Here is a 26,531-nt window from a genome sequence, read left to right as displayed (position 1 = left end):
TCCTGTGACAATTTGCAGAATTCTGGAAATTGTATTCTATCAAACATGGCTCATTCCTATATTCCCTTTATTTTTCCCTTGACTAAAACATTGAGCACAATGGCATGGATTAAGTTGACAGTCATGGAAGATGAAAATGTGTTGCTGGAAAAGCGCAGCAGGTCAGGCAGCATCCAAGGAGCAGGAGAATCGACGTTTCAGGCATGAGCCCTTCTTCAGGAATACATTCCTGAAAAAGGGCTCATGCCCGAAACGTCGATTCTCCTGCTCCTTGGATGCTGCCTGACCTGCTGCGCTTCTCCAGCAAAACATTTTCAGCTCTGGTCTCCAGCATCTGCAGTCCTCACTTTCTCCTAGTCATGGAAGATGTCCAACTGTATTTCATTAAAGAGCTTTTGTTCAGTTTGCCTACTTCAAAAAAAAAAGAGCAGGGATTACTGTAAAGCGTAGAATGAGCATTGATCAAATAACTTCCAGGTTCTGGTGCAAGACAATTTATATCATGCAGATTGTCAAAAGTTAAATGACACAATTATAAAAGTTTGAAGGTCAATGCTTATGGATGATCACCATTTCTCAGGATGTTTGTTTTGTAGGGGAAAATCTGCACCTAACAAATAAAACTCTCTTTTCATCTTCTTGCATCATCAGTATGAATGTTATATTGAAGAGTTGTCATGTCATTCCAAGCTATAGTCCAACAGGTTTATTTGGAAGCACTAGCTTTTGGAGTGCCGCTCCTTCATCACAACCACCTGATGAACGAGCAGCGCTCCAAAAGCTAGTGCTTCCAAATAAATGTGTTGGACTATAACCTGGTGTTGTGTGATTTTTAACTTTGTCCACCTCAGTCCAACACTGGCATCTTCAAGTCATGTCATTCCAGTTTCCAGCATCACAACTCCAGCTGAAACACAATATCTGATTCAAAAATGTTTCTCTCTCATTGACTTGGTCTGGAGAGCACTGCAACATGTCAGCTCCACACATTTAGACCATACAAGGGGTTATAACTATATTCACCACACAGTGGCGCTTTTCTTCTCACTGGCTACTAAAGTGGCTGAACAGTGTTTGATAAGGAATGCAAGCAGTGCTCCTCTAAGCTATGTTAGGCATTCAATTAAATCTTCTTCAGCAATTGACTAGTCACATTTTCCTCATTTGGAAGATGCTTTCAATTTCTCAAGGCAGCTCAAAATGGTTTAACAACCAGCAAAGTATCTTTGAAGTGACGTCAGTAAAAAGTCTGCAAGAGGTGTCATGTTTAAGAGATGCAGCAAAGATTAGAGCAAACAGAGTCAGGGATTACAAAGTGGACTTTTGTCTGATTACAACACATGAAATACAGAAGGAATTATGAGACATTTCTCATACTGGCAGAGGGTTCGAATTGGTCTCTTGCAGCAATTCATGCCAAGACCACTGATATTCACTATATCGTGTATGTATATACATCAGTAGTGCTTAGTTGGTAGCATATTCACTTCTGAATCAAAAGGTCCAGGATTCAAGTCTCACTCCAGTACACCTTGGTGCAATACTGAGAGCAGAGTCATTTTTTGGCTGAGACATTCAACGGAGGGCCCCTCTGCTTGGGTAGACATAAAAGGTCCCATAGCAATATCTGAAACAACAGCAGGTAAGTTATCCCCAGTATTCTGACAAATATTTATTTCTCAAGCAACATCACAAAAAAATTATCTTGTGATTTTCACGTTGTTGTTTGCAGGAGTTTTGCTGAATGTGAAATTAAATGCTGTTTTACCTATATCACAACAATGATGACACCTCAACAAAAGTATTTCACTGGTTGTGAAGGACTCATAAACATTGGTGATTGTATAAAGCTCTATATAAATGGAAGTGTTTTTGAATATGTAAATTATGTCAGAATCAAGAATTACAGGCATGGTGCTAACATTTGCAGATGTTATCTAATTGTGTGTATATATATTTGTACATACATACTATTCATCATTTTTATATATATATTTAATATTTATACATAAAGGATACCACTTATTCCTGTATAGAATTATCGAAATGTACAGCATAGAAACAGACCCTTCCATCCAATTTATCCATGCCAACCAGACATCCTAAATTAATCTACTCCCATTTTCCAGCATTTGGCCCATATCCCTCTAAGCACTTCCCAGTCATAAACCTACCCAGATGACTTTTAAATGTTGTAATTGTACCAGCCTCCACCACTTCCTCTGGCAGTTCATTCCATCCATGAGCTACCATCAGCATGAAAAAGTTACCCCTTAGATCCCTTTTAAATCTTCCCCTCACACCTTAAATGTCCTCCTTGAAAAGAAAAACTCATTGGGGTAAAGGGAGGAAATCCTGGCACATAAATCATTAATAAATGTGTCGAGGCTTATATGGAGTATAAACAAGAGCACAAATCAGTTAGGCTGAAGGGGTCTGTTTCTCTGTTGCACGTTCTATGTCAAAATAAATATCAAGTAGTAGAGATAATTTTTCTCTTCAATTTTGTCACAATATAAGTGTGTCAATGTTGAATAGCCTTTTCTGAAACCAGGTCTTGCTAAAATCTACCAATAAAATTGCGAGATCAAAGATGGGAGTTTGTTTTTGCATTCATGTTCTAGTCCTCAAATTATGTTCAAATATCCAGAGCTGCTGACTTGCTCGTTTACTGGTACCGTGGTCATTCACATGTTTTTTTTGTATCCCCATCTTAGAGACTCACAGCTGAGTTAACTGTCCTCATCCGTCAATTACATGCACACTTGTTCAGGAGCACGAACTAAAATTATTTAAAATAATATTAATGACTATGGCATTAAAATGCTGCTGCAGTATCTCACAGAATATATTGAATCAATTCCTGCAGCTATATGCAGTTGTTTGGGTACGAAAGTGTCATAAAAGATCTGGATTTCTGAAGAACATCCACTCACTCAACAGAATATTAAATTGGAAACACAAGATTTCACCTCAAAGTTAAACCATTGTTTCCCAAATCAACAAACTCAATCCTTAGACTGTAGCTCTGGCTTGTTTCTCTCCAAACCCACATAAAACATTAGCCCAGTGAATACAGGGTAAATAAAGGCCCTGGGAAGAATTACTGGGAATGATTTCAGAGTTGTCAGTCATGCATTATCAAAGTACATCTGCGGCATTTAGAAATCAATGTGAGACATTCTGCAATATACAATATGCGCGGACATTTTTTAAAATCATAAAAATAAAATACATTTAGGCAGGATATGGTAGAACTATTGACAAGTTATATTTTTATTCTATCGTGCACTTTCTAATTTTACTGCCCAGTAGATCGATAAATCACAAGGTGAGTCTCAGATACAATTATTCAAACACAAATTATCGCTCAATGGTGAGCAGCCGCGTGTAGCCTTTCAGAAATCTTTTAAAGATTTGCTCGATTTCCATTTCAGGTGAAAAGCTATCCTGGATATTCTCCCACTAGTTGGAAGGTAGCCATTTAACTCTCAGTTTTCAGTCACAACTCTTTCCTTTTTTACTGTCTTCTTGTTTCCTCTGCTAATTGCACTGGGCCATGGTATGGCGTAGTTCTATATGGCTTTCAGTAGCTAGCACAGTAAACACTTGTTAGCATGGACAATGATTGTGTGTAATCACCTCATCAAAGGATTACCACATCTTGACCTAACAAACATATTTCTTCGCCCTCCTCCCTAAAGAACTGGATAGTGATCAAGAGGAGAGCTTGTTACTCATTTTCTCCTTCTCTAGCCAAGGATCACTGAGACCAAGTGTTCTATCCTAAAATGTTGTCACAGCTGAGATCAAGTAAATCAATTGATCAGAAATCATTACTCAGATTCTTCAGGACTGTGTGGGGCTTGGAGAGTCGAGTTTACATGCAAAGTGCAAAGAACACCAATAGCCTTCACTACATCTGGTCTTCATTGGATCTTGCAGCCAGAATTGCCGAGTTTCAATTGTAGCCTCCACCCATTTGTGAGGCCAAGCCATTTGTCAAAGGTTGAGGGAGGAAACAAACAAGTTAAAACCTCGCTGCTGCAGCAAACAAAAATGAAGGCAATGCTCTCTGATTCTACTGGAATTAATTTTGACAGGACTTACCTTTGAACGCATTCCTCTTCTCATGGCAGTCAAATGGAGCTGGAAAAAAGTAAAAGAAAGATTTGTTCAACTACATTTCACTTCAATGTAATAAGTAGAAGCAGAAGCAAAACATGAAGAAAATTAATAACGTCACAAGGACATACAATGAGCAGGATAATGACTATGGATGTATATTGACAGGAATTCTGAATTCATAACCCTCATGCTAATGTAAATTCACCTAAGTGGATGAAAATAGCAAAACTTAATGTGAAAACTAACAGTAAAATATTTTTCTCCTCTACAACTTTGTGGGTATCAGAAACAAGTCATGACAGCACTCCTTCTGTGTCTTCCAAACCTTGGCACATCTTTCATAAACATAACCACTAACCTCATTTATGATATTATATTTTTTTTATACAAAACAGAGGCAAGCACCAGTCGAAAGAGGATGATCAAGAGAAGAGTTAATCAGGAAGGGAGAAATCAGGAAAGAGTAGTCAAAGTAAAGGCAAATCAGGCAAGGGTCAATGGAAGAGAAAAGTACAGGTTGAAGAGATAAGGAGTGGAGTGGGTCAATGAGAGGATCTAGGATTAAGGAGGAGTGGGGAAGTAAAAAGGAGAAACGCTAAATTTGGGTTGGTGTTATTGGATGACAAGAATACAGTGTTCACATGAGCTGGGAACAGGAACAGAAACAGAGAGTTAAGGGAATAATTCATAAACCAAGTCCAACTAGAGGTTCTTAATCCAAAGGTGGGCGATAGGAAAGACTACAAGTGAGACAATAAGAGGCAACTAATCGGGGCAGCAGAGAAAGATCACAATTAGTGGAGAGAAAAGATGGGGAGTTTGAATGGTTTTCTCAGGACTGTTCAGTCACCTGAAAGTAGACCACTGACATATATTTCAACACAGCTGACAACTCTATATCAATGAAGCATGAGGCCATTTATTTGCATATGCAAAGTTAGCTCAGAATATTGGAGAAGTAAGTGCCTATTCCACATTTTAAAAATGCATGTTACTCTATCAAAACGTCATCACTAGTGTGCAATCCTTTGTGTTCTAAGTGGAGCAACTAAGTGATCTGGAAACCACTTTCAGGAACATTACAGGTTATAGGTGAAAGTGAGGACTGCAGATGCTGGAGATCAGAGTCAAGATTAGAGTGGTGCTGGAAAAGCACAGCAGGTGATGAAGAGCTTTTGCTCAAAATGTCGATTTTCCTGCTTCTCGGATGCTGCCTGACCTGCTGTGCTTTTCCAGCACCAATCTAATCTTGACAATATTAGATGTTATGCCTGGCCTTAAATGGATTTAAAATGGAGGTCCCCAAGATGAAGTCAAGTCAGTGAACCTACTTGAAATCCCTCTTCTCCTCATGAAAATTGTTGATTTTATTCTGGACAGTCATAAGATTTGGCAGTTGGAACTTAGTTGGGTTTACAGTAGAACTCTATCAGTATTTTGTTTCAGACAGAGACTGTAGTCAGCAATTTTGCTGTTAGTTCAATTTTGCATAAAGCAAACCCAAATTTAAAAGGAACCTACAAAATGGTGGCCAGAATGAAAATTCTTGTGAAGATGAGACAATTCTCAAGATAATTTTCAGCCATCAGCAAAGAGGTCTCCCAAAGGAATAGATACAATTGATTTCACAGAAGTTGAAAGTCTAAAATAAAAAGCAAATATGTTTTGCGCATACTATGAGCACGCATAACCCAAATACAACAATGCCCGTTTTCACGTCATGGAAATAGTGTAGATCAAAAATAGGACACAGAAAAAAACTGTTTAATCGCACCTTTAAATATGTATACATTTTCTTTGAAAAAAAGGCACTCCTAATGTTTGACTTTTCTCTACATTTAAATTCTCTTCCAGCCTCCTCTCGTCCCACTCTGAAGATCTTATGAGCAGTGGAAGAAAAGTGAAATTAGCAATCCCCATCAGTAATAATTATTTTAAAAAATCAGATACCACCAACGACCAAACAAAGAAACAAAGTGAGAAAGGAGAATGAGTAATGTGAAATTGACCTCCATTACCAGCCATATTTCATTTTTAATTACAAAAGTAAAAATATCAAGAAACACATCGATAAGCAAATACAATAGTCAGAAATGGTGTCGAGTTATCTGCCAACAATTTAACTCTGTGAGCACAGAATATCCTTAGTAGTTTACAAACATTCGCATCACAGTCACAGAATCTTTTAAGACAAAGCAGAACAATTAGATAATGATCTATGTGTGTGGAAGCTTTTAAATCATGAAACTTGAATTAACATGGCAAAGATGCATTTTATTAGCTTCTACTTTAAATTATTCTTCCCCAGCATTGTGAACTCCTTACCTGCCTCGTTTCCTTCTCTTGCTGCAATATTTTAAAGCCTAAGCTTTGTGTCACTTGAAAAATGTTTGATTTTACTGCATCTTCTGTCCTACCCCTTTTGACCTTGAAAATGTCCTTGTAGGCACTTCAACTTTGTTTCTCAATAAGAGTTTTGTTTTAATCACACTATTTTGTAAAAAGAAATCAAGTTTTCCTCAGTGCAGTAATGCTGTTGGCCGTCTGCAACAGCTTAATATCTCAAAGTACCGACAAGCTAAACGTTAAATCCACATCAAACTGTAAACTTCCTTCTGCTTCACTGTGAAACAGGCGTGCAGTTTATATTATAAATCACGGTGTCATTACAAACAAATCACAACCAGGCATGGTGCATACTTAAAAAGTCTTCTCACTTCCCTTTTATGAAAATGTTAGCTTTTGGGGAAGTTACGATTTTACTGAAATAGTCTGAAAAACTGCCATGATAAATTAACTCCTGTGATACTCTATCACAGAATTTTATTTAACGGCATTACAAAGTAGAGTTACTCTTGTGGTTGGAACCCTTCTTTATCTGACATCTTCTTGTTATGCAGTCTACTAAAAAGGCTACTAAATTCCATGAATATTGCTGTTAGCTTTTCACCAATGTAAACTGCATTGTGTAATGGAAAAGTAATGTAACAGAAGCATACTTGTGATGTCCACCCACTCCAGGCAGTAATTTCATGTAACTTGCTTTTTACTCCCAATGTTATAAGAATTTAGAAACAGAAGTTACCCATTCAGCCTCTCAAACCTGTTGTCACTCAGCTAGCCTCAAATCCATTTACTCCATATTTTTGACAGTCTTGCCTAATAAAAGGCTATGGATTTTTAAAAAAAATATCAATTTTTGTCTAGCATTCACTCTTTTTGGGTACAGAGGAGTAAACTGTGCAGAGCAATCTAAGTGTTAAAGCATTAATTCTCTTGGTCTGTATTTCCACATCAGAGGAAACAGCTTCCTTGCATTAATGCTTTTGAACTCATTTTACCATTTTTAACACTTTTAACACAAGGGAATAAAAACCCATTTTTGTGAATTCAATCCTAATAATTGCACCCTTTAAGTGACAGAATCAACTGGGTTAATTTGCACTGTACCTCACAAAAGAATTAATTTATTGATTCTATAATTTGTTCTTTAAAAATTTCTTCATCCAACAGTGGTGAGCCTGTGAAATTCACTGCCATAGAAAGCATTTGATGCCAAAACATTGAACATTTTCAAGAAAGAATTTGATAGAGTTCTTAGGGTTAAAAAGGATCAAAGATTATGGGGAGAAATTAGGAACAGGTTATTAAGATGAATGATTGTACTGAATGGCAGAGCAGGTTTGAAGGGTTAAATTACCGACTCCCATTTTTATATTACTATGTTTGTAACTGCGGATTAGGTTTCGGTGATTCATTTTCATGGAAATGTAGATCAATCCTCCACATATGCTAGATGCTTACAACTAAGAAATTCCCAGAACCAAAGGAGACTGTATAGTGACCCCACACTAGAATCTGACTATCAAACTATGCTTACTTTGCAAAATTCAACTATCATTGACTGGGCAAGTATTTAGTGTGTATTCCCAGTAGATACCCTTGATAATTTGGTAGCAAGCCACCTTCTTGAGCCATCTTTGTCCATTTGGTATGGGTACACCCAGAATCCTGTCTGGATGGGAGCTCCACCACTTTGATTCAGGAACGATGGAGGGGAACTTGCAGGTGGTGGTGTTCCCATGTAACTGCTGCCCTTCTCCTTCTAGATTGTAGTGGTCATGGGTTTGGAAGGTGCTGTCTAAGGATCCTTGGTGGACTTTCTTTAGTTCATCTTGTAAATTGTACACACTGCTCCCACCAGGCGTCGGTGGTGAGGGAGTGGTTGCAGTGCCAATCAAGCAGACTGCTTTGTCCAGAATGGTGTCTAGCTTCTTCAGTCTGACTCACTTAGTCTGACAATATCCCTGTTTCCATCCACACTACTTACTGTGCCATAAAACTTTGTGTCACTTGCAAACTCTCTACGCTCTCCATCATGTATATTAATAACTTGGCTAAAAGATACAAGATCCCTGTTTTGTTCTGCTCTTAAATCCCAAGAAGATACCATCACTTCAGCTCCTTTAGTGCAAAGCCAAATTTATAAACTATCATTAGTCTACTGGGAAAATGTAGATTTTAATGCTATCAGCAGAGGTTTGAGTGTTTGCAAAACAGCACTGTACAATCAATTATAAATTCACCTTTCATACATACAGCTCTTTAGTAAAGGAGATTAAATGTTTTGAGGAGGCAGAAAACCCTGTATTATCTTCTATTTTAAAATTACTCAGAAAAATTTGAAAATGGTAACTGTTCAAAACTGTAATATGATTGATTGTTTTAATGAAAGTTTGAATTCCATCTCTACAATCACGGTTAGTATATCTACACATACATATCTCTATATAAACATTGACAATATGATAGCAGTTGCAGAGCTGTCAACACCCGGGGGGGGGGGGGGGGGGGGGGGGGAGTTAAGATCTCCAGTTTATAAAGCCTACTAAACATATAAAGGAGCTGTTTAGCTGTTTTTGTTTTCATGAAAGACATATAGCCACATATAGCCAAAGAGGTCATAAGGATTTTTTTTTGCTTAATAAAATTAGATATCATCATTCCTTAACAAATTGACAATATTGGTCTCAGATCTATGCAGTCAAGATTGTTTAGGCATGTCAGTACGAGAACAAGTTACATTTAGGGTTTTTAATTATTAAGCCAAAGACGTCATCTGAAGAAAAATAATGAATGCACTTTTAGTTACCAAAATTGAAAAAGAAACAGGATGAGACCACAGAAAACAAATAGCAAATATGGCATGTAAAATGAATTGTTTTCCACAATAACAAACACACAGACTTCCCCAAATAAAGCCCAGAATGTAATTCAATCTTGATGTCTAATTCACAGATATTCATATTTATGACATGGACTGAGCCCAAGTTGAGATAGTTTCTGTTTTTTTTTCCTTTATCTGCTTTACATTATGTAAAACAATCCTGAACATTTCCAGGGTGTACTAGGAAAAGTCTGGTGCTTATGATTCCCCAGAACAGACAACTTCTTGGAATTTTAGCACACAAAAATTTGTTGGGGTACAGATCATATGCACAAGTTTTTAAAATCTAAACCTTAACTCTAAACCACCCACATGCAAGGTGTCTAGAAACGAAGAAGGTGCTGACAACCAGTCCATTCCTAGGAGGTGGAGGTGGGAATTTAAACCAGTTAATGAAGCTGGCAGTGTTGGATCTGACCTGTTGAGCAGACTGCATTGTAGTCAGACCGGTTTCCCAGGGCTCAGAAAACCCAGCAGCTGAAGTGAAGTGCACAAGTTAGGTCCCTTTGCTGTGAACAGCGTGTGCTAGATGCAGCACCGTACTTCCCCTGGTCATCCAAGCTCCCCTCACCACCACTGTCTGCCAACATAACCTTTCCCAGCAACTGCTCAGGCCAGATAGATGACAGGAGCTGCCCAACACAAAGGCCTGACAACAATAAGATACCATCAGAGGCTTAATAGTACAACAGCGCCACAAAAGGCCTTTCAAAGCAGAATTTGAGTGTTTTCCAGATGTGATAGTTGGAAACCATGCACCAATCCTGCCTAAACTAAAGCTCAAGGTTACACAACACCAGGTTATAGTCCAACAGGTTTATTCAGTGAAGTCCACCTGATGAAGGAGCAGCACTCCGAAAACTTGAGATTTCAAACAAACCTGTTGGACTAAAACCTGGTGTTGTGTAACTTCTGAATTTGTTCACCCAGTCCAACAACGGCACCTCCATATCATGAACTAAAGCTCACCATATTGTTTTAATATTCTCAGAAAGGTTTCAGTCTTCAAGATAGCACTCAAGCATTTATTAGGAATAATATCTACAGAAGGGAAGGAAGAACACCAAATCGAACAAGAAAAGACATTAATTTAGTAAAAAAAACCAAAGTTTAAATTGGGACATCAAATCAAATTGCTAACAAGCTTCTATCTTGACATCCCATTTCATCTTGAATCTTTAACATGAAATTGATAATAAAACAGCTACTTCTTTAGTCAGAGTAGCTGGAAAAGTGCTGAAAGGCAAACTGGTCTGTATATCCTCTCTCTCAGTCATTGGCCTGAAGTCTAAACACCAGTTTATTTGCACGAACCACCTGCAGCAGGCAGGATATTGTCAGCAATCTGCTCCCCAAAACCAACGACCCTTGCCTTGACCTCCAGAAACAGGATATACAGAAACAAGCTGCTGCAGGAACTGAAAGCCTTAGAGCAAGGGTCAGAGGCACGGCTGACTCACACACAGCACAAGCTATCTATCCTCAACACTCACGCTTACATTCCAAAGACGTTTCCGACACAATGGAATGGCAATAAATTTTCAGTTTGCCAGTTTTTAATGTCAAGTAAATCTGAAAGATCTAAATTTGTGATTTTTGTAGCTTCTCCATAAATAAAATCATATATGAACTCAAAAGCTTCTTTAAATGCTTGCACTCAACTTCATTCAATTTCTTAAGAGTACCATTTAAAATCAAAATAAAAAGGCAGTAGGATCATGTAAAACAGAGAAGCTGATCTTTCTGCCCAACATGTTTGTACCTGTTCTTTGAAATTCAGTGTTATTCCATTGGTCCTACTGCTCTGCTTGCACTTCATTGCTCTGTAAATTTTCCCTTTTGAAACATTTATCTAATTTCCTCTTGTAAGATAATGAATTTGCTTCTCCCATGTTTTTCAAGCAGCACATTTCAAATGATCATAACTCTCTTTTCATTTACCCCTAAATATTTTTCCAACAATCTTAAATCTCTGTCTTCTCATTTATGACGGTAGTACAATGTAGACAAAAAAAAACTGAAGATGCTGGAATTTAAGGTAGACAAGCAGGAGGCTGGAAGAACACAGCTAGCCAGGCAGCATCAGGAGGTGGAGAAGTCGACGTTTCAGGTACAACCCTTCTTTAGGGCTGGGAGTGGGGTAGGGGGAGCTACAAATAAAAAGGGTGGTGGGGGAGGGTTACAGGTGGGGAGAAGGGTTATATGTGGGGAGAAGGACGGAGTGGTGAGGGAGGGATAGGTGAACACGGGTAGAGGATACAGCCTGGTTGGTCAATGGGATGGATGAACCTGTTTGACAGCTGGAAGGAAGGGTCAGTAGGAGGAATGAAAAGAAATCAGGGAATGGGTTATTTAAAGTTGGAGAACTCAATGTTGAGTCCTCCAGGCTGTAGGCTGCCCAGGCAGAAGATAAGCTCCTCCAATCTGGGGTCCAATTCACTGTGGCAATGGAGGACATCGAGGATGGACATACTGGAGAGAGTGGGAAGGGGAATTAAAATGGATGGTGACCAGGGAGGTCAGGCTGACTGTTATGGGCCCGGCTGAGATGTTTGGTCTCACCGATGTGGAGAAGACCACAATCAGGAGCAACTCCTCCATTCCCTGCTCCACTGCTCTAAACACTTCCCTTCCAAACATATTAAAGGCAGGGTCCCTCTTGTCCTCACTTTCCACTCCACTAGTCTTCACATCCAATACATCACCGTCAAAACACTTCCACCAATTCCAACTAGATCCCAACACCAAGAACATCTTCCCCTCCCCACTTTTTGCAGGGACCATTCCCTTCGACAGTCCTTGGTTAGCGCCACTCTCCCCATCAACCCCGATGAACCCCCAGGTACCTTCCCCTGTAAACAAAAAAGATACAAAATCTGTCGGCATACCAGTCCCCTCACCTCTATCCAGGGCACCAAACAGCCCTTCTAGGTGAAGCAGCGATTCACCTGCCTTTCCCCCAACCTAGTTTACTGTATCCAGTGCTCGCGATGTGGTCTTCTCTACATCGGTGACACTAACCATAAACTAAAGGAACATTTCACCAAGCATCTCAGCTGGGCCCATAAGAGCCAGCCTGACCTCCTGGCAACTGCTCATTTCAATTCCCCTTCCCACTCCCTTTCCAACATGTATCTATCCTCTGCATCCTCCGTTGCCACAGTAATTGGACCCCAAATTGGAAGAACAACACCTCATCATCTGTCTAGACAGCCTACAGCCTGAAGGATTCAACGCTGAGTTCTCCAGTTTTAAATAATCTTCACATCCATTCCCTGACTCCCTTTCCAGGCCCTCCCCTCCCTTCCATTCCACCCATCAACGCTTAATTCCAGCTACCAACCAAATTCATTCCTCCCATTGACCAATTTGATCATACCTACCACCTTTATTCACCTATCACTACCTCACCAATCTGCCCCTCTGCCCACCCAGAACCCTTGCAACTCCTCTCTTCATCTGCAGCTTCCCCTACTACCTCCATTCCTGAAGAAGGGTTATACCCGAAATGTCAACTTCTCCACCTGCTGAGGTTGCCAAACTTGCTGTGTTCTTCCAGCCTTCTGCTTGTCAACTTATTGCAGTGGAAGTAGCTTCTCCCTATTTATGCTATCAAAATAGTTCATTAATTGCAATACACTAAGAAATCTTTCTGTAACTTCTCTCTTAAGTAGTTACAGAAAGAACCAGCTTCTCTGGCCTGTCAACAAAGTTGGCATAACTCAAGTAAATCTTCTCTGATTTCCCTCTAAGGCCTTGGTGTCCATCATAATGTGTGGCACCCAGAATTATATAAAAAACTTTAGCTATGCTTAACTAAAGATTTACTTCCTTACTTCATTCCTTTTGATTCTTATCATAAAGCCAACAACTCTAACAGCCTTATCAACCTGTCCTACCATCTTCAAAGATGTGCATGTGCAAACTCCCAGTTCCCACACCCCCTTTATAACTGTAAAACTTAAGTTTATATTGCTCACCATCTGCCCTTTACAAAATGCATCACATCACAATATAGAAAATGTTACTTTTTTGAACAAAAGAGTGGATCCAAAAATATTAACTCCCAATAAATTTCATGATGCTAAAAACATTCAGAATTTCTTTTGCATTCGAGAAAAAAAAATGAAGAGAATAAAGTTGCAACTTAATTTTTGTTCTCTCTCCAAATCACATACTAGCAGGTAAACTACTTAGCTACAAATGCTGGCGGTTGTGGAAGATTCAGCTGAGGAATGAAAAGGAAAATCAACAAATCTGAACAGAATGATTAACCCCCTTCTGGTCAGATGTATTTGTGCAGTTTTCAGATCAGCCCATCAGTATCAGAGACCACTTCACAATGATTGATACAATTGTTGGTGGAAGCTCTAATTAGATCTATTAATTTGGCAAAGTTGAAAGACAAAACAAAAGTCTCCCTTCCTTTTAAGTGTTTATTCTCTTTCTATTTACACTAAAAGACAATAATTTGTTGATTTTAGTACAAAAAAACACATCGCAAACAACTATAAAGACTTAAGAAATGAGCTAACTTCTGCTCCATATCACAATTTGAGGAGCATCAACTTCACATCTCTTTTCAGCATTATTTAATGTTCCTCCTTTTTATGTGGAGAGAGATAGACAAAGGACTAGATTTAATGCAGCTTTTGTGATACGTGACATGACAGCCAGGCCCACTTAAGCCCAAGAGAAGCCAAGTAAAACTTTTCTGCTGAAGTTAGATGGAAGAAAGGGCCCCATGTGGGATTCCTAGGCGCAGGATGACAATGAAATTGACTAATGAGCTGAAAATGACACCTATGATGCAATTTAAAGATGGCTCAGAGAATTAATTTGAGATTGCTGGTCTTTCCAGTATCAATTAAAGGTTCCTCAGAAAATACCATTGGCTCCTCTCCTGGAAGGCATGCCTGATCAAGGGACCTGGCATTATGAGGTGCTTTTATTTGGCAGAGGGTTGAAACTGATAGCCACCCCTTTGCTCCTGACAGACAACACCCATGATACCCATCCTGCCTTCCCTCATCTTTAGTTCTGGGGAAGACACAACACTGGCATGACTTTCTTCAGGAACTGATGCAAGGTTCCTGGATTGGTAGGTCAAAACCTAGTTGGAGACTATTCAATCTATTGAACTGATACTGGCTTTCCATGGAACAATCCAATCTGTTCCATTTCCCCACAGCTCCACAAATTTATTTCCTTTAAAGTAGTCATCCAATTTCCTTTGAAGTTATCAATTGTCTGGATAGAGAGGGATTGTCTTAGGACAACAGGTTGAGTAGGTTGTGCTGCACTCATTAGACTTTAGAAGTAGGAGAAACAATCCAATTATAACATGCAAGATTCTTAGGGGGCATGACAGGGGAGATGTAGAAAGGTTGCTTCCCTCATGAGATCAGAGGGAATAAACTCAGAGTAAGGGATCACCAAGTTAGGACAGAGATGAGGGGAGAGTTTCTTCTCAGAATCTATGGAATTCTTTACTGCAGAGAGATGTAGAGATTGGGTCATGAGGTATGTTCAAGATTGAGAAGGTAAAAAGCAGGAAAAGAGCACGGAGGACTGTCAAATCAGCCATGATCTCATTGAGCAGCAGAGCAAGCTCAATGGATCAAATGGGCTACATCTGCTCATACATTTTATGAATTTCCATCATGTTCATAACCACTGAGTTCCAGGTCATTAACACTCACTGCATGCGAAAGAGTTACTCATATTCCTTCTGCATCTCTTTCTCAAAATATAAATTGCGCCCCCTTGCTCTCATACCCTGAGCCAATGGATACAGATTTCCTTGTCTAATTTTCAAAAACATGTCACAATCTGTCAAGTCTCACCTCTATCTACTCTGTTCCAGGGAGAACATCAACTTCTGCAACCTAACCTTGTCAACAAAAAACATCAATCCTGAAACCATTCTGTTTAATATCCTCTGCACCCTTTCAAAGATCATTATACACTTCCTCAAGTGTGGTGTCCAGAATAATAGGGTGTCGAAAGAGAAGAAATATCTGCATCATTTTTCCCCATGCATGTGTATCACTGGCAAGACTGCTATTTATTGCTAGAATGGACAGTGCTTTTTGGACAGAGGGGAGTTCAAAAGTTATGGCCCTGTAACAACAGAGGACGGGGATATCTCTCTGTCAGGATATGTGTGACCCTTTGCTGGGCTCCCAGCTCCTGCTGGGTTTTCTTTCCAAGGTGCAGACATCATGAATTTGGATGGTGCTGACAACCTGCTGCAATCCATCTCGTAGATGGTACATACTGTAGTCATTGTACAGGAGTATTTTTTTTTTAAAAGGTGGTGGATGGCATGCAAATCAAACGAGTTGAGTTGTCCGGAGGCTGTCCTGTTTCTCTCATGCTGCTGGAGCTGTTTCTATCTAGGTTGAGACTATTCCATCATGCTCCTGATTTGTGGCTTGTACATGGTGGTCATCCCACAAGTGAATTAAAACAAAAAGGTTTTCAGGATGAGAAGTTCATTGGTGCAGAAAATGTAGGCTTCAATTGCTTCTTGGGTTCCTGGTCAAAGGTAACTCTCAAACTGTTGCGGTTGAGGAGTTCAGCAATGATAATCCTTTTGAATATCAAGGGAAAGTATACTATTTACTCAATGGTGGCTATTCAAATGATCATGTATCCTCTGGATTCAGTATTGAATAACACAGACATTTCATTCTCAGTTGCCTCCATGACACAATGTAACTGACCACCAGAGACATACGTGGTCTACATAGTTTACAGATGACTCCACTGACACTACCCACTTCATTAGACTGGAAGTCACTCTTGAGTTCTTCAATTTTGGCACACGAGAAACTCGATCTTTCCTTGAATTTGCTCAAACAAAACTAAATGCAGACCTGCTCAGTGAAATATTCAACCTCTCATTTTTGTTTGAGGAAAGCCTTGGGAATACTGAGCATTTCCTATTTCTTGGCAAATACTTCTGCGAAACAGCCACCACTGACGAGAAGATTTAACACCAGATCAGATGCAACAGCTAAACCTTCTACACAATTACAGCAGCAACTATGTGACAAGAACATCACAAGTTAATGCAAGTGTACAGAGCAATCGTTGCCACCATCCTCCTGTACTTAGCGATTATGTGGAATATGCATCAGCAAAGCGTTAGAGAAATTCCATGAACAATACCTCTTCTACATGCTCTGGATTCCATGAAAGGACCATCAAAATACCTTCCTGATGCCAGCTCAAACATACAGGAAACATTCCTGTGAAATTGGCTTCAATGACTAGACACTGTCCAGATGGCCAAACTGCATTACCCCATCAGGTCCTGATTTTGCAACGCTCAAATAGCAGCAGTACAGCAGACCCCTGGAAGAACAGCCTGCACATGATTACCTACTATAAGAGTCCACTCCTCCAAGTGTGAAGGGGAGGAAACAAAAAGTCAAAAATTAAAATAAAACAGTGTGATCGTCGTATAATACAGCTTTTAAAGGCAACAAAATATGAAATCCAGATGGTTTTTGAAGAGTCTTAAAAATTATTTTTGTGAAATATATTCTCAGTAAATAGACGACTGTTAACAGGTGGGAAGTACAAAAAAATGACTTTCAACTTGTGTTTACTTAAGACAATTATTAAGTGTTCCCTTAACAGTATTTAAATACATAAATTACCTCAAGTCAGCAAAACGTTTTGGATATTTCTGCTTTCTTCATCATCAATCACAAGCCTGTAAGTAGTTCTTAAAATCATGTCAACATACAAAAGATGCTGCTCATCACAGCACCATGATCAAAATAGATGATCAATGCAAGTAAAATAACTCCACAGAGGCTGGCATCCCGTAACCAAGTCACACTTTATTAACACGGGAAAGTCCTTGTCACTGATCCAGCTTCCTCCGAGCCAGCTCTCAGAGTGAACAGGATATATATATCTGTCAGCCAGGACTCCCTGATTGGACCAGATTAACAGCCCTAATCAGGGAATTCATGAGATATATCTGGCTGACCTCGGGACAATCACATCATCCCTCCCATTCTGAGTCCAAGGGCATAGGCCAGCTCTTTTTCTTTGTAGCTCCTCCTGAGGTCAGGTTCCTCCAACTCTCCCTCCGATACAGATAACGTGTAATGCACGGTAGCTCGCCTCTTGCACCCAAAGCATTTTGTGTCCGTCTCAGGTTCTGAGGTGATCTTCAATAATTGAGAGAGAGATAAGCCACTGGGGTCCAGAACAGTTGAAAAGGACCTGACATGTTTTGCTTCCGCACCATTTGTGAGTTTTCAGCTTTCATATGGTTGACAAATTTGTTCAGGACTGTCACACTTACCTGAACTTTACACATCACTGGACCTGACCTCGCATCAACCATACCTATTACCCACTCCTCTTACCTATTCCAGTGGTTCCTACACCAAATGTCATCTGCTGAAGTAAACTGTCTCTTTTATTTAATGGAGTTTTATGACTGGTCTTCTCATTCCTGACTCCACTTCATGGATTATGGAGTGTACCTCAGAGGGTGACAGCTGTGGCTTGACTATATTACTACATGACTATTCCCAAGGCTGAATTTTCTTTTAAAAAAAAGTAGATGCAGAGGTGCTAGGATGGAGACCAGGTTATGTATGAACTTCCCATAATAGCCCAAAGAAAGACCTAAGCTCAGTTACAGAAGTGGAAGCTGGGCACCTTTGATTACCCAGACTTTTTCTTCCAAAGGGTGTAACTTGGTATTGTCGACTCTAGCCCAACAGGTCCCTTGGGGTGCCTGGAACACACATTTTTCCCTTTTAAGGCATATGCACACCTAGAAGAAATGTCTAAAGTCTATGTCCAAGTTCCCCAAGTGCCCCTTATTGGTCTTCCCTGTTATTAGAATGTCATCGGATAAATGGTGACCTGGGGTAAACCTCACAAAAGGTTTTTCATTGTCCAGTGAAACACTGCACAGGCTGACAATGCCCCAAATAAAGTCTCGTACATTGGCACAAATCCGTTTGGTTATTAATTGTAATATACTTCTGGGAACCTTCATCTAACCGCAATTGCAAGTATGCATGGTTCATGTCCAGCTTCTTGAGGGGCAGGCCCCCTGTAAGCTTTGCATATCAGTCCTCTGTGAGAGGAAATGGGTATTTATCCAGCTGTGAGAAGTAGTTTACCATTTGTTTAAAGTCCCCACAAAGGCGAACTGACCCATCACACGTCACAAATCAGTAAGACCAGTGCTGCCCATTCCACAAACTGGACTGGTTTGCTGATTCCTTTGCTTTCCAGCCTTCTGGTTTCTGCCCGTAAGGCAAATGGCACTGGGTGGGCCTTGCAGAATCATGGAATTGCTTCCTGGTTAACACGCAAAATGGCTTTGGCTCCTTTAATAGTCTCTAGACCTTCCTGATAAACAGCTGGGCATTTAACTAGGACTTTACTCGGGCAGTCATGTTTTAATACAAAAATGCTGAGCCAATCCAAATGGATCTTTCTCAACCAATTTCACCCCATCAAGCTTAGGCCCGAGCCTTTTACTACAATCAATAGTAACTGAACCAACTGCTTCTCACAAGACACCGGAACTGAAGTTGTACAGTTAATCTACAAGGGTCCCCGGTAAAAGTTCTCAGTCTAGCTGAGGTCTTGCACAACGTTAAAGATTGGAGTCCAGAACAAATGTTATTAAAGACTGGTTCTGCGACCACTAAAACAGCTCTGTCAGTATTGACCTCCTTTAGAACCAGATGACCATTTGACCAGACTTTTTTTTGATTGGTTCTGATTTGAATGTTACGAAGCAATTTAACTGTTCCAAACCAGATGTAGGTGGACTTTCCAGGGTGTGTACTCTTCTGAATTAACAGTCTATGAGTTCTCTAACTCCATTTAGGTCTCGTAAGACTCTTTTGCTATCTAGGCAGCAACATAATGGCTAGCTGACCCAGATCGTGAAGATGGTTTTAACCTCTTGGCTGAGGCTCGGCTTTGTTTTGGGATTGTGCTGAGCTGACCTATTCAGGATGTGTCCTGAGTAGGACTATGCAATTGCCTTCACTTAAATGGTGTTTATTAAGTTCAGTCAGCCTGGCGAGGTTATCACTTCCATCGGCATTACGGTCTGACTCAGATGTTCTATTTGCTGCATTTTCTAAAGACAAAGCCAGTTGTAGTGCCTGTTTGAAGTCCAGTTGAGTTTCAGCTTTTGCATGGCTACTTCATTAATCCTACATACCAAAGGGTCTCTCAGCATCTCATTAAGGGTTAAACCAAAGTCACATGCCAATCGTCTTAACCTAGTCAAAAATCCCAATATGGATTCCCAATTCTTGAATTGTCAAGTAAAACTGATAGCGTCTCAGAACTAGAGGTAGTTTGGGGTTGGAATATTCCTTAACTAAATTTTGAAAGGTTTTAGAAGCTGGTGCCTCAGGGAAAGTTAGGGTCCTAATAATCGAAAAAGCTGTGGCTCCAAAAGTTATCAGGAGAATTACTCGTTGCTTTTCATCCATCCAAATGTCTTTTGCCTGGAAGAAAATAATGCATTCAGTCCGCATATTGGGCCCAGTCTTCACCAGCAGGATCAAACGTTTCAAGCCTCCCAAATAACAATATGATGCCAGAAATGCTTACCTTAAGATGACTGTTGCTCGTGAATTTCTTCAGGAGCTTGCTTTTCTCATGGCAGCACTGGAATGACTCGATGGAGGCCGGTACTCCGTCACCAAGTCATCCTTTATTTACATGTGCAATGTCCATGACACTGATCTAGCTCCTTCAGAGCCAACTCTCACAGTGAACAGAACCTCTGGCACTCCTTTTTTTTCTGACTGACACTTTGTTTTTTCTTTTTCCTTTCCTCTACATGACCGCCTAACAGCAGTAATGCTTATTTTTCCCCAGCACCCACGTTGTGTGAATGCAGGTGTTGAACACAGTGAAGAACAATAAGTGTGTAAATCTGTATTTGTACTCCACCACCAGGAAGAAAGGAAACACCAAGTGACCAGTGACAAACCGTGCCCTTCTTGAGAGGGGGCAATGCTGCGTGATCAAACAGTGAAGAGGAGGGAAGGGATTAAATCAAAATAGAGTTGGAGGGGCAGGACACTCCTATTTATATTTGTCAGCCAGGGCATCCTGATTGAGACTGTTAATCTGGTCCAATCAGGTAACTCCATTCTATGAGATCCATCTAGCTGACCTCATTACAATCACTACAGCAAACACCTGAACATCACGGAAACAAAAGATGAATCAAAGAATGGAATGTACTTCAGTATGGCACATCTCTTTAAAGTAATGATCAAATCACTCACTATATCAGACCCTTAAATTAACTTTAATACAGGACTTTCATTTTAAACATGATTTGCTTCCATTAAATTTATGACACAGGAGAAACATCATGTTATGCTCTGTCTTACCAACCCACTTTTAAAATCAACTATTGCCACCCTTTAACATTCCAAAATATCTTCCTCAATTCTTACTCGTTTTCTGGGTTTGGCTGGGTTTATTTGTAAATGTCTCTCTGCTCCACAAAACTTCATACATTTGAGTGGAAATTTCAGATTCAGACTAGAGAAAGATCGATTTACCTCACTAGACATGGTGTGCTTCTGTTGGACCTCCATCTCTGATATGTAGCACTCAAATTGTCAATTTCTTTTATGAAATGTATCCACAATTCTACTGTATATGGCTCAACTCACACCAAGAAACCAATCAAGCACTCTTGTTCTCACTAGTGTACATTGACTCCTGGCCAAATATGCTTTGATTTTAAAATGCTCATCTTTGTTTACAAATTCCTTCCTATCTCAGTAATCTTCTCCAGCTCGGTGCTTCCCTAAAATGTCCATATGCATCTAATTATTTTAGCTGATCCACCACTAATGCTAGACCTTCAGCTTCCTTAGCCCCAAGCTCTGGAATACTGCCCCCTCCCCCCATATTAACATCTAAGCCCCTGTTCATCATGTTCCTCCTTCAACCCACTCTGTAGAATCTACTTCATTGATTATCTGGTTTCCTGGATCCTCAGGTGATTTAATGTAATATTCTGCTTTACATTGCACCAAAAAAAAATGTGAAACTCCTTGGGACTTCACATTAAAAGGTGCTACATAAAGATAAGCTCTTGTTGTTGTTAACCTGAAATACATATCACTGTGCTAACTGGCAGTCAGTCTATGGTATCCTGATCATGAAGTAGACTGAAAATTGCAGTTTGTCTTTTAAATATTTTATAAATGAACCTGGTCAGACAATGTTGTGACACACCTCTGGAGTAGATGGGACTTTGAATCAAGGCTTTCTGGCTCAGAAGTAGGGAAATGATATGAATTGTCTTTATTATATTTGTGTCACTGCATCATTTCTCTCTCCTGATAACAGATAAGCTTCTCCTCTGCGTCATTTTTAACTATTTTAATCATTTAGCTCCTTCTGCTCCTTTATTCTCTCAAGGGCAAAAATGGCCTGCTTCCTTAAAAAAAGGCACGTTCAATTCTCTTCTTGTTTTAAAACAGATTTGAACCAAAATGACTGGGAGAGTTTTGATACAGCTTCTTTTGCGCATCACAAATCTGTTAAAACAGGAACAACAGAAAAGAAACTGGCCAATCACAGCCCACCTAAAATAATGGCCCTTTCACACTTCTCAAGCAGCTAATGAGCCACTTAACTAGTATAAAGGGCAAACATGTTGTTAATCCAGCTGTGGAGTGCACAAAACTATATAAAAATGTCACAACAAAATGTTAGGAAAGGCCGCTTTAATAGACAGAAGACTCGGGACCTATTATTTCAACAACAAAAAAGTCTCAGTGAAAGTACCAATAATGAAACAGTAGAAATCTCACTGGGAGTTGACAAAGAACACAATGAAAAATTGGCTGTTTAAAAAAAAAGACAAACCTGAAAAGAAAACATTAACAGAAGCATTTCTAACCATGCCCTTTGATTCTATTTCCCAATTTTTCACATATGAGCGTACTTCAATTTTTTTCATTATAATATTTTGGTATGACCTTCACTGTCCGATTAATTTGCCAACCTCCATCCGGATTTTTACTGCAATCCTTGTTATTTTAGTGTGGTCATGTTAGACTGGTGCTTAAAGGATTCAAGCACTTTATAAGATTCCTAATATGCACTGTTATTTCCATAGGTTCAATGCGTCCTCACCACTTCAGTTATAACTGTGTGGAAGTATTACCCTCAACTTTAACACCACTAAAATTCATCTCAAAAAGTGATTTAAAATGCTTGCTGAACCAATAACTCTCATTCTATCTTTAGGTGATTTAAAATGAATTTTTTGCTTCCATTTTATGTTCACTCAGACAAAATTGTAATTACTTATCCCTTATAAACCCAACACAAAGCATTTTCTTTATTTAGGAGAAAGTGAGGACTGTAGGTGCTGGAGTACCAGAGTAACAGAGTTGAAAAATGTGGTGCTGGAAAAACACAGCAGGCCAGGCAGCATCCGAGGATGCTGCCTGGCCTGCTCATTTTCCTTATTTACCGAACTTTTTATCCAAGAGATTATAACTTGACCATTAAGAAAGCCTGTACTGTTTTGAATAGTCTTTTTTATGCATCTGATTTCTTCTTCTTTTTATTAGTATCAGTTCCTCTCTCTTCACCATTGCTTCTCAAACTCTTTTCCATTTGTTGACGCCTCAAATTCAAGCCACCTCTGTTGCCTTAACTTATTGTTTTGCACCAAGTCAGAGCCACAAATTCCAATAAATTCATTACCATTATTACATGAATGCTGCAATATCCATTCAGCAATAAACTAAAGAAATTCTATCAAATCATCCAGCTGTTCCTTTACTGATCAATGCATGGATAACGTGAATGCATAATACTCATTGGGAAGAAAAACAGGAAAAAAAGAAGTTCATGCTATGAATTCTAAATCGGTCGGGAAGGAAGATGATCTCGGGTAATTATATAGTTATCCTCTTAAACTTACATTTCTAACCTGGTCAGGAATGGACAAAATCAAAGCATCTGTCTGTTTTACTTTTCAATAGCCTCAATTTTCCAAGCAATTTATTATAGAAATTGGAAATTATACAGCAAAAACCTACTTGTATGTTACCAGATGCTTAAAAATTTAGAATCTTTCTCACTTGAACAGAGGAAGTTGAAGGAAATTTTACAGACACATTCAGGGGAAAGCAAGGAAGGCTGCTTTTGCTGGTTCAAAAGCATGGTGCTGGAAAAGCACAACCAGTCAAGCAGCATCTGAGGAGCAGGAGGGTCAACACTTCAAGCATAAGCTCTTCATCAGGAATTCCTGTTGAAGAGCTTATGCTCAAAACATCAATTCTCCTGCTCTTCGGATGCTGCCTGACCTGATGTGCGTTTCCAGCACCACACTTTTTGACTCTGTTCTTCAGCATCTGCAGTCCTCACTTTCTCCCTGCTTTTGCTGGTTGGCAAATCAAGAGTAAGAGTTCACAGGTAGACAGTGATGACAAAATTAGTGAGGTAAAAGTTGGAAGAAACCTTTTCTAATGCAATTTTCTGATATAAACGTAAACTCTAAAGGTGTGAAACGTTAATAACAGGTGCCTACTGAGCCAGAGACTGCAACATGATTTGAAATTGATTTGAATAGGCTTTTAAAAGGGAAGAATTTTGAGAGATTGGGGGTGATAAAGGGCAAGACAATGGGACCAGATTCTGTTAAACTGTTAGTGGGCGGCACGGAGGCACAGTGTTTAGCACTGCTGCCTCACAGCGCCAGAGACCCAGGTTCAGTTCCCGCCTCAGGTGACTGACTGTGTGGAGTTTGCACATTTTCCCCGTGTCTGCGTGGGTTTCCTCTGGGTGCTCCGGTTTCCTCCCACAGTCCAAAGATGTGCAGGTCAGGTGAATTCGCCATGCTAAATTGCCCGCAGTGTTAGGAAAGGGGTAAATGTAGGGGTATGGGTGGGTTGCGCTTCGGCGGGGCGGTGTGGACTTGTTTCCACACTGTAAGTAATCTAATCTAATCTAATCTAAACTATTTAAAAGCATTGTTTCCACTGCAAATTTTACAACTGTGCACCTTGGTCCTTTCTTACTGCAGTTTCTATGACTCAGAGCATCTAACCTCCAATGGTCTACACACCATTTCACATTTTGACCACTCTTAACTAATAGCGGAATCAGTACTCATGGGAGAATAGATAAGCAAGAACGTAGAATTGAGGCCACAATTAGATTAGCCAAGAACTTACTAAATCCAGACAGGGCAAAGATCTGAATGGCTTCTGTTCTGAATGTATTTATTTGTATGTATCTTCATTTGATTAAATATAAAATCATGATGCAAAGTCTTTGAAATTTATAGATATAAACATTTGGTTTTTGTTTCCCCAGTTTAGATGTCAGAATCACAATTGTAACTGACTTGATGTCAAGTTACTCACATATGAGTACCTCACTGTTTTATTGTGAAAGCACCCAATCTTAATTCATTCAAAAGCCATTCACATGCACAGAGTTAAAATAGATGCCTCGTGGAGTACTGAGAGCAGATCTGAGCACTACACCTTAAAAAAGATATATTGGCCTTGGAGAAGTATAACTTCAGTTTACAAAAATGGCAACTGGACTTCAAAGTTTAAGTTTTGAGGAGAGATTGTGCAAATTAGGTCTGTTTTCTATAGAATTTACACAGTTAAGGGTCAATATGATTGAAGTCTTCAAGATATTAACAGGAAAAGACAAGGTGGACACAAATAAACTATATGCGCTGATTAAGGATTCTAGAACTTTGGGAAAGTGTCTAAAAATTAGGGCCAGACTGATCAGAAGAGATGTTAGGAAGCACTTCTACACACAAAGAATGGCAGAGGTTTAGAACTGTCTTCACAAATGGCAGCTGATGGGAGATCACTTGCTGATTTTAAATCTGATGTAGATAAAGTTTTGTTGAAGAGAAAGTATTAAGGGATATGGGCCAAAGCTTAGGAGGTAAGGTGATACATCATCTATGATGTCATAGAAAAATGGAACAGACCTGAAGGGTTGAATGGCCTACTCCTCTTCCTATGAAATACTGGCAGGTATACACAGAAAATTTGTTCCAGTGATGACTTTACACGCATCAGTGAGAATTTAAACAGTGTATTGAAATACATTTTCCTCTGAAGATTAATGTTTAACTACTCTTCCAGCACATGCTTTAACTATGTTCCAAACAAAAGAGGTAATGTTGGGCAAAATCAATGAGATCAGCAAAGATCCAGATCCAGAAATTAAAGTCAGCAGACCCTGAAAATGCCAACTTTCCAATATAAATCAAGTAGTGTCAAGCAAAGCATGGGTAAAAGACAGATAAGGTATGAAAAGATCACATTTTAATTTAAGTCATAACTTTTGTTAGTTAACAGCATTCTGACCAAGACTGTGCGGTGGAACTAAGGTTTCAACAGTGAATCTTCAAAACTGGATTTCTACATGAAAACACACCAAAATAAACAATGTAAGTCAAACTGAAATGTGCTCACTAGGGTTTTAATAAGGTAAATAACTGCAGGAGGCCATTCAGCCTGCTGTATCTTTGCTAGTTCTTTGGAAGAACTTCTCAGCTAATCCCACTCCTATGTATTTTCCCAAATTTGTGTTCTTTTCAGGTGCTCTGGTTTCTTCCTTTGAAAGTGCCATACTAGGTAGTGATACATCCAGACAGAATGCTCTCGATGGTGCACCTATAAAAGTTGGCAAGGGTATTCGCTGTCATGCCAAATTTCCTCAGCTGTCTGAAGAAGAGACGACATTGTTGGGCCTTTGTAACCAGTGAGTCCACATGAAGAGTTAAACAAAGCTTGTTGTAGATGACCACTCCCAGGAGCTTGATACTCTCCACTTGTTGCACCTTTGTGCTGTTTGCCTAGTGGTATTATTGCTAGACTATTAATCCAGAGACCCAAGGGACCTGGGTTTGAATCCTGTCATGGCAGATGGTAAAATCTGGGGGGGCCCCACTTGTGGCTCAGTCATAGTGTCACAATCCCTGATCTGGGAGGCCTGGATTCAAGTCCAACTTGCTCCAAATGTATGCAATATCATCTATGAACAGATTGATTAGAAAAATAGATTAAACAAAAAAAAAAGTCCAGGGACCTAGGAATGTTCTGGGGACCTGGGTTCAAACCCTGCCATGGCAAATAGT

General features: G+C 39.6%; 1 protein-coding gene across 10 annotated transcripts in view; it reads right to left on the bottom strand.

The window, feature by feature from the left end:
• LOC140479798 (transcription factor 4-like) overlaps window positions 1-26,531 on the bottom strand; it is a 607,832-nt gene that overhangs the window by 284,176 nt on the left and 297,125 nt on the right. For 9 of the 10 annotated variants that reach the window (XM_072574019.1, XM_072573999.1, XM_072574047.1 and 6 more), the window contains one exon: window positions 4,111-4,149. In XM_072574019.1, coding sequence (XP_072430120.1) covers window positions 4,111-4,149 — 39 coding nt within the window. Of the gene's footprint in view, window positions 1-4,110; window positions 4,150-6,453; window positions 6,693-26,531 lie in introns of those variants that run through there. The other variant, XM_072574072.1, reaches the window with a different exon arrangement.

This window comes from Chiloscyllium punctatum, chromosome 1, assembly GCF_047496795.1.
Source record: "Chiloscyllium punctatum isolate Juve2018m chromosome 1, sChiPun1.3, whole genome shotgun sequence".
Classification (NCBI taxonomy): Eukaryota; Metazoa; Chordata; class Chondrichthyes; order Orectolobiformes; family Hemiscylliidae; genus Chiloscyllium; species Chiloscyllium punctatum.
This window is presented reverse-complemented; position numbering and strand designations above follow the sequence as displayed.